Raw genomic sequence first — 8,158 nt, forward strand, 5'->3', positions numbered from 1 at the left:
ATTAATTCAGAGCAGGTATAAGCACTCTTAGAAGGTGTTTCAGCCTCAGATTTTTTGGAAATGCTTTTTAACAGCTGCTTTTTCTGCTCGAGCAGTAGGCAGGGGGTTCACTTAACTGAACCCTGGCTATCATCGCCCTCCTCCTCCCTGGGATTGTTTCTCCTGCTCGTCGAGCCCTTGCAGAGACCTCCCGGGCTGCCCGGGCTGCAAACAGGCGGTCAGAGGGGCGATGCGATCCCATCCGCGGGGATCCTCTGCCCTCTGCTGGAACCGAGTCCTGGAGCAGCAGCCCTTTTCCCAGGGGGAAAAAAAACCCAACAAAAAGCTCGCAGCCTTCGGGTCTCGGGGTCTCCGAGGGCAGCAGGGGCTTCGTGTCCTGCCACCTTCCGTCTGGGAGGAATCTCCGTCGATATTTAATATTTAATAGTTAATATTTAATATGCAATATTTAATATTTAATATGTAATATTTAATATTGGGAGTAGCGCTGGGAAACGAGACAAAACCAGGACCTTGCGAGCAAACCGCGGCTCTTTTGCCAAGGGAAGGAAGCCCTCGGGCTCGGGGTCTCGGGGGCAGCGGGTGGGACCACCGGGGGGACTCCAAAAGCAGCGAGAGGTTTCTGGGCGGGCACGTTTTGTGTTTTGGGAGGGATCTCCGTCCGTCTGGAATTCTGGGAGTGGGACGGGCAGTTTTAACCCCCCGACGCCGGGACCCCGAGACATGGGGACCCCCGGACCCCCAAGCACTTCACTGGGACCCCCGGGGACCGCCTTAGGACCCCTCGACACCGTGTTCTCTGGGCAGAGGGACCCCCCGAGCACCCCCAGCAGGACCCCCGAGAATCGACACCCTCGGGACCCCCGGGCACCCACAATGGGACCCCCCAACACCGTGTTCTCTGGGCATGGGGACCCCCGAGAACCGACACCCTCGGGACCCCCGGGCACCACGACTGGCCCCCCCCCAACACCGTGTTCTCTGGGCAGGGGGACCCCCGAGCACCCCCAGCAGGACCCCCAAGAACCGACACCCTCGGGACCCCCGGGCACCCACAATGGGACCCCCCAACACCGTGTTCTCTGGGCAAGGGGGACCCCCGGACCCCCAAGCACTTCACTGGGACCCCCGGGCACTGCCTCAGAGCCCCCCAACATCGTGTTCCCAGAGCACGGGGACCCCCGGGACCCCCGGGCACCACATCAGGTCCCCTGACACTGCACTGGGACCCCCCAACACTGGGACCCCTGGGCAGGGGGGACCCCCAGGACCCCCGAGACTCGGGACCCCCGGGCACCACAACGGGGGTGTGTTCTCTGGGCAGGGGGACCCCCGAGCATCACACTGGGACCCCTGACACCGCATTGGGGACCCCCCCAACACTGGGACCCCTGGGCACAGGGACCCCCGGGACCCCCGAGCACTGCACCGGGCCCCCTGAGCCCCCCTGGCACTGCACTGGGACCCCCCAACACCGCCCCCTCCTTGGGCGGGACAGTCTCCAGAGCCGGGGGTCCCAGGTTTTGGGGTCCCACGTTTTGGGGTCCCCCCGGCTGGTTTTGGGGGGGGGTCGATGTCCCCTGGGACCCCGATATGGGGGGGACAACGGGGTGTCCCAGGGGGGTCCCACACCCGTGGGGTCAGTGTTGGGGACAGGGACAGGAATGGGGACAGAGCTGGGGGTCCCACCCATCCATCCACGCCCCCCCCGGGCCCCCTCGGGCCTCAGTTCCCCCCCTCAAAGCCCCCCCTCCATGTCCCCAAACCCCCCCCACCCCAAAGGACACACGAGCACATCCCCCCGTCCGGGGGGAGTTCCAGGGGGAGTCACCACTTTATTAGGATTGGGGGGGGCTCTGGGGGCCCCCCCGCGGCTCGGGGGGCCGGGGGTCCCCCGCCCCCCCCTCAGAAGGTCCGGATCTTCACCTCCCGGGTGGTCTCGGTGACCACGCGCTGGGTGGTCCCTGTCCCCGTCCCCGTCCCCGCCGTGCTCTCCTTGTCCAGGGCGTCCCTCAGGCTGGGGGGGTGGGGGGGGGGGGTCAGTGGGTGGGGACACCCCGGGGGTTCCCGAGTGTCCCCCGGAGCCCCTTCACCTGTAGCCCCCCCTCCCCTTGCCCCCCTTCCCTCACCCATCTCCCCCCCGTAGCCCCCTCCCCTCACCTGCAGCCCCCCTCGCCTGAAGCCCCCCCCCCGCTCACCTGAAGTCCCCCCCCCGGTGCCCTGAAGCTCCCCCACAGGCCCCCCCCTGCTCACCTGAAGTCCCCCCGGTCCCCCCCCCCGCTCACCTGAGGCCCCCCCGCTCACCTGAAGTCCCCTCCCCTGCCCTGAATTCCCCTCCCCCGCCTCACCTAAGGCCCCCCTGCTCACCTGTAGCCCTTTCCCCCTGTCCCCCCCGCTCACCTGTAGCCCCCTCCAGTCTCCCCCCCCTCACCTGAAGCCCCCCCCCGCTCACCTGAAGTCCCCCCCCGGTGCCCTGAAGCCGTCTCCCCCCTCGAGCAGCCCCCCGGTAGGTCTCGATCTCCCTCTCGAGCCGGTCCTTGGCCCCGAGCAGGTCCCGGTGCTGCTCGTTCTGCGCCCGCAGCTGCGCCCGCAGCTCCCGCAGCTCCGCCTCGGCCGCGCCCACCTGGGCCTGCACCTGCGCCAGGTGAGACCCCGCCCGCGCCTCCGCCTCGGCCAGGGCGGCCTCCAGCGCCGAGACCTGGGGGTTAGAGACCCCAAAATGGGGGTTAGAGACACAAAAATGGGGGTTAGGGACCCCAAAAATGGGGGTTAGAAACCCAAAAATGGAGGTTAGAAACCCAAAAATGGAGGTTAGAGACACAAAAATGGGGTAATTCAACCCAACCTCCGCCTCGGCCAGGGCGGCCTCCAGCGCCGAGACCTGGGGATTAGAGACCCCAAAATGGGGGTTAGGGACCCAAAAATGGGGGTTAGAGATCCCAAAATGGGGGTTAGGGACCCAAAAATGGGGGTTAGAGACACAAAAATGGAGGAATTCAACCCAAACCTCCGCCTCGGCCAGGGCGGCCTCCAGGGCCGAGACCTGGGGGTTACAGAACAGAAATGGGGGTTAGGACCCAAAAACGGGGGTTAGAGACATAAAAATGGAGGTTAGGGACCCAAAAATGGGGGTTAGATACCCCAAAATGGGGGAATTCAACCCAAACCTCCGCCTCGGCCAGGGAGGCCTCCAGGGCTGAGACCTGGGGGTTACAGAACAAAAATGGGGGTTAGAGACCCCAAAATGGGGGTTAGAGACCTAAAAATGGAGGTTAGGGACCCCAAAAATGGGGGTTAGAGACCCCAAAATGGGGGTTAGGGACCCCAAAATAGGGGAATTCAACCCAAACCTCTGCCTTGGCCAGGGCCGCCTGCAGCGCTGAGACCTGGGGGTTACAGGGGTTAGGGACCCCAAAATGGGGGTTAGAGACCCCAAAATGGAGGTTAGGGACCCCCAAAATGGGGGTTAGAGACCTAAAAATGGGGGAATTCAACCCAAACCTCCGCCTTGGCCAGGGCGGCTTCCAGGGCTGAGACCTGGGGGTTACAGAACCAAAATGGGGGTTAGAGACCCCCAAAATGGGGGTTAGAGACCTAAAAATGGGGATTAGGGACCCAAAAATGGGGGTTAGGGACCCCAAAATGGGGGTTAGGGACCTAAAAATGGGGATTAGGGACCCAAAAATGGGGGTTAGGGACCCCAAAATGGGGGTTAGGGACCTAAAAATGGGGGGATTCACCCCAAACCTCAGCCTCGGCTGGCACAGCCTCCAGGGCTGAGACCTGGGGGTTACAGGGGTTAGGGACCCCAAAAATGAGGAGTTAGAGACCCAAAAATGGGAGGATTCAACCCAAACCTCGGTATTTTGGGCTGGGTTTTTTGGGGTATTTTGGGCTGGTTTTGGGGTGGGGTTTTTCTGGTATTTTGGGATGGTTTTTTGGGGATATTTTGGGATGGTTTTGGGGTGGGATTTTTTGGAATTTTGGGCTGGTTTTGGGCTGGTTTCTGGCAGCTTTGGGTACCTGGTGCCTGAGGTTCTCCAGCTCCACCTCCAGCCCCTGCAGGGAGCGGCGCAGGGTCAGGGCCGTGCCCCGGGCACTGTCCAGGTCCTGAGTGCTCCGGGTCACCTCCAGCGTGGTCTCCGTGATCTGGGGGGGCACAGGCACCGTTTGGGGGGCACAGGAACAGTTTGGGGGGCACAGGAACAGTTTGGGGGGGGCACAGGAACAGTTTGGGGGGCACAGGAACAGTTTTGGGGGGGCACAGGAACAGTTTGAGGGGGCACAGGTTTTTTTTGGGGGGGCTGATTTGGGTTTTTTTGGGGTTCCCCACCTGCTGCCCCCACTGCTCCTCCAGCTCCTCCAGGGTTTTCTGGGCCAGGGTTTGTTTGGTTCAGATGCGAGAAGGGGGTTTTTGAGGAGGGTTATTTTGGGAAGGGAGGATTTTGGGGTTTTGGGGGTATTTTTTTTGGGGTTCCCCACCTGCTGCCCCCACTGCTTCTCCAGCTCCTCCAGGTTTTTCTGGGCCAGGGCATCGTACTGGGCCCGCAGCTCCCCCAGGACCTTGCCCAGGTCCTGCGCCCGCGGCGCGTCCACCTCGACCGTCAGCGCCGAGCCCGCCGCCTGCGCCCGCAGCCCCTGCACCTCCTGGGGGGACAGGGGACGCTTAATTCGGGGTCCCCACATTAATTTGGGCCCCCCCCCGAGCCCCCCCCGGGCCCACCTGGTCGTGGTCCTTGCGCATGAGGATCAGCTCCTCCCGCAGGGCCTCGATCTCCCCCCTCCAGCTGCAGCCGCGTCAGGTTCGTGTCGTCCAGGACCTTGCGCAGCCCCGCGATGTCGCTGTCCACGGACACACGGATGGCCAGCTCGGCCTCCAGCCTGGAGACAGAGAGGGAGTGGGATTGGGATTGGACACAGCTCAGCGCCCATTCACAGCCTTGTCCTTGTCCCCATCCCCATCCCCATCCCCGTCCCATCCCCACAGCCCCGCGATGTCGCTGTCCACGGACACCCGGATGGCCAGCTCGGCCTCCAGCCTGGAGAGGGAGAGGGATTGGGAGTGGGAGTGGGATTGGACACAGCTCAGACACAGCTCAGCGCCCATTCACAGCCTTGTCCTTGTCCCCATCCCCATCCCCATCCCCATCCCCATCCCCATCCCCATCCCCATCCCCGTCCCATCCCCACAGCCCCGCGATGTCGCTGTCCACGGACACACGGATGGCCAGCTCGGCCTCCAGCCTGGAGAGGGAGAGGGAGTGGGATTGGGATTGGACACAGCCTTGTCCTCATCCCCATCCCCATCCTCATCCTCATTCCCATCCCCATCCCCATCCCCGTCCCATCCCCACAGCCCCGCGATGTCGCTGTCCACGGACACACGGATGGCCAGCTCGGCCTCCAGCCTGGAGAGGGATTGGGAGTGGGATTGGGAGTGGGATTGGAGACAGCTCAGTGCCCATTCACAGCCCTGCCCTCATCCTCAGCCCCAGTTCCATCCCCAGTCCATCCCCATTCCCATCCCTGTCCCATCCCCACAGCCCCGCAATGTCACTGTCCACGGACACCCGGATGGCCAGCTCGGCCTCCAGCCTGGAGACAGAGAGGGATTGGGAGTGGGATTGGACACAGCTCAGCCTTGTCCTCATCCCCAACCCTGTCCCATCCCCGCAGCCCCGCGATGTCACTGTCCACGGACACCCGGATGGCCAGCTCGGCCTCCAGCCTGGCATTGGGATTGGGAGTGGGATTGGACACGGCTCAGACCCAGCTCAGCGCCCGTTCACAGCCCTGCCCTCGTCCTCAGCCCCAGTTCCATCCCTCTTCCTCATTTCCATCCTCATTTCCATTCCCATCCCTTTATCCCTCCCCATCCTCATCCTCATTTCCATCCTCATTTCCATTCCCATCCCTTTTTCCTTCCCCATCCTCATCTTCATTTCCATCCCTCATCCATCTTCATCCTTGTCCTCAGACCCATTTCCATCCGCATTCCAGTATTTCCAGTATTCCTGTTATTCCCATTATTCCCAGTATTCCCAGTATCCCTCACCTGACCCTGAAGTCATCAGCTGCCAGCCTTGTTATCCCCAGTGTTCCCAGTATTCCCAGTATTCCCAGGATCCCCAGGATCCCCAGTGTTCCCAGTATTCCCAGTATCCCTCACTTGACCCGGAAGTCATTGACTGCCAGCCTTGTTATCCCCAGTGTTCCCGTTATTCCCAGTGTTCCCAGTATCCCCAGTGTTCCCGTTATCCCCAGTATCCCCAGTGTCCCCAGTGTTCCCAGTATCCCCAGTATCCCCAGTATCCCCAGTGTTCCCAGTATCCCTCACTTGACCCTGAAGTCATCGGCTGCCAGCCTTGTTATCTCCAGTGTTCCCAGTATCCCCAGTATTCCCAGTGTTCCCGTTATTCCCAGTGTCCCCAGTGTTCCCAGTATCCCCAGTGTTCCCAGTATCCCTCACTTGACCCTGAAGTCATCGGCCGCCAGCCTTGTTATCCCCAGTGTCCCCAGTGTTCCCGTTATTCCCAGTGTTCCCAGTATCCCCAGTGTTCCCGTTATCCCCAGTATCCCCAATGTCCCCAGTGTTCCCAGTATCCCCAGTATCCCCAGTGTTCCCAGTATCCCTCACTTGACCCTGAAGTCATCGGCCGCCAGCCTTGTTATCCCCAGTGTCCCCAGTGTTCCTGTTATTCCCAGTATCCCCAGTGTTCCCAGTGTTCCCAGTGTTCCCAGTATCCCCAGTATCCCCAGTGCTCCCAGTATCCCTCACTTGACCCTGAAGTCATCGGCTGCCAGCCTTGTTATCCCCAGTGTCCCCAGTGTTCCTGTTATTCCCAGTATCCCCAGTGTTCCCAGTGTCCCCAGTGTTCCCAGTATCCCCAGTATTCCCAGTATCCCCAGTATCCCCAGTGTTCCCAGTATCCCCAGTGTCCCCAGTATCCCCAGTATCCCCCAGTGTTCCCCAGTGTCCCCAGTGTTCCCAGTATCCCCAGTATTCCCAGTATCCCCAGTATCCCCAGTGTTCCCAGTATCCCCAGTATCCCCAGTGTCCCCAGTGTTCCCAGTATCCCCAGTGCTCCCAGTGTCCCTCACTTGACCCGGAAGTCATCGGCCGCCAGCCGCGCGTTGTCGATCTGCAGCAGCGTCCGAGCGTTGTCCACTGTGGCCTCCAGGATCTGGGACACACGGACACGGGGGGGACACACGGACACGGGGACACACGGACATGGGGACACACGGACACGGGGGGACACACGGACACGGGGACACACGGACACGGGGGGGACACGGACACAGGGGGGACACACAGACACGGGGGGGACACACGGACACGGGGACACGGACACGAGGACACACGGACACGGGGGGGACACATGGACATGGGGGGGACACACAGACATGGGGACACACAGACACAGGGGGGACACACGGACACGGGGGGGACACACGGACATGGGGACACACGGACACGGGGGGGGACACACGGACACAGGGGGGACACACAGACACGGGGGGGACACACGGACACGGGGACACGGACACGAGGACACACGGACACGGGGGGGGACACATGGACATGGGGGGGGACACACAGACATGGGGACACACAGACACAGGGGGGACACACGGACACGGGGGGGACACACGGACATGGGGACACACGGACACGGGGGGGACACACGGACACGGGGGGACATGGAGACACACAGGGACACAGGGACACACAGACATGGGGGGACACACGGACATGGGGGGACATGGAGACACACGGGGACACAGGGACACACGGACACGGGGGTACATGGAGACACACGGACACACGGACATACGGACACGGGGGGGACACACGGACACGGGGACACACGGACACGGGGGGACATGGAGACACACACGGACACGGAGGGACACGAGGGGACAGGAGGATGAGGGGACACATGGACATGGGGACACACGGACATGGGGGACACAGGCGGACACAGGGGCACACGGACAGACGGGCAGATGGACACAGGGACACATGGACAGACGGGCAGATGGACACAGGAGCACACGGACAGACGGGCAGATGGACACAGGAGCACACGGACAGACGGGCAGATGGACACAGGGGCACACGGACAGATGGACACAGGGACACACGGACACGGGG

General features: G+C 62.3%; 1 protein-coding gene and 2 long non-coding RNA genes across 3 annotated transcripts; 1 reads left to right on the forward strand and 2 right to left on the reverse strand.

Annotated features, from left to right (window-relative positions):
* Positions 1-1,823: 1,823 nt before the first annotated feature.
* Positions 1,824-7,297, reverse strand: LOC127464847 (keratin, type I cytoskeletal 18-like; the record flags this gene model as incomplete). The annotated part of the gene is given in 8 exon segments (XM_051775302.1): positions 1,824-2,017; positions 2,453-2,502; positions 2,504-2,698; positions 4,024-4,149; positions 4,483-4,647; positions 4,724-4,780; positions 4,782-4,881; positions 7,102-7,297. Coding segments are annotated over 8 exon segments (1,001 nt in total), but the record flags the coding sequence as incomplete, so codon positions are not given.
* Positions 2,828-3,238, forward strand: LOC127464849 (uncharacterized). Its single transcript, XR_007901667.1, has 3 exons — positions 2,828-2,950; positions 2,993-3,069; positions 3,111-3,238. It is a non-coding gene; the product is annotated as an uncharacterized LOC127464849 (long non-coding RNA).
* Positions 3,113-3,802, reverse strand: LOC127464848 (uncharacterized). The gene is made up of 3 exons (XR_007901666.1): positions 3,700-3,802; positions 3,573-3,657; positions 3,113-3,196 (listed from the first exon to the last, which is right to left on the reverse strand). It is a non-coding gene; the product is annotated as an uncharacterized LOC127464848 (long non-coding RNA).
* Positions 7,298-8,158: the final 861 nt, after the last annotated feature.

The sequence above is a fragment of the Manacus candei genome, unplaced genomic scaffold (assembly GCF_025592945.1).
Source record: "Manacus candei isolate 608988 ecotype Guabito, Panama unplaced genomic scaffold, ASM2559294v1 h1tg000281l, whole genome shotgun sequence".
Taxonomy (NCBI): Eukaryota; Metazoa; Chordata; class Aves; order Passeriformes; family Pipridae; genus Manacus; species Manacus candei.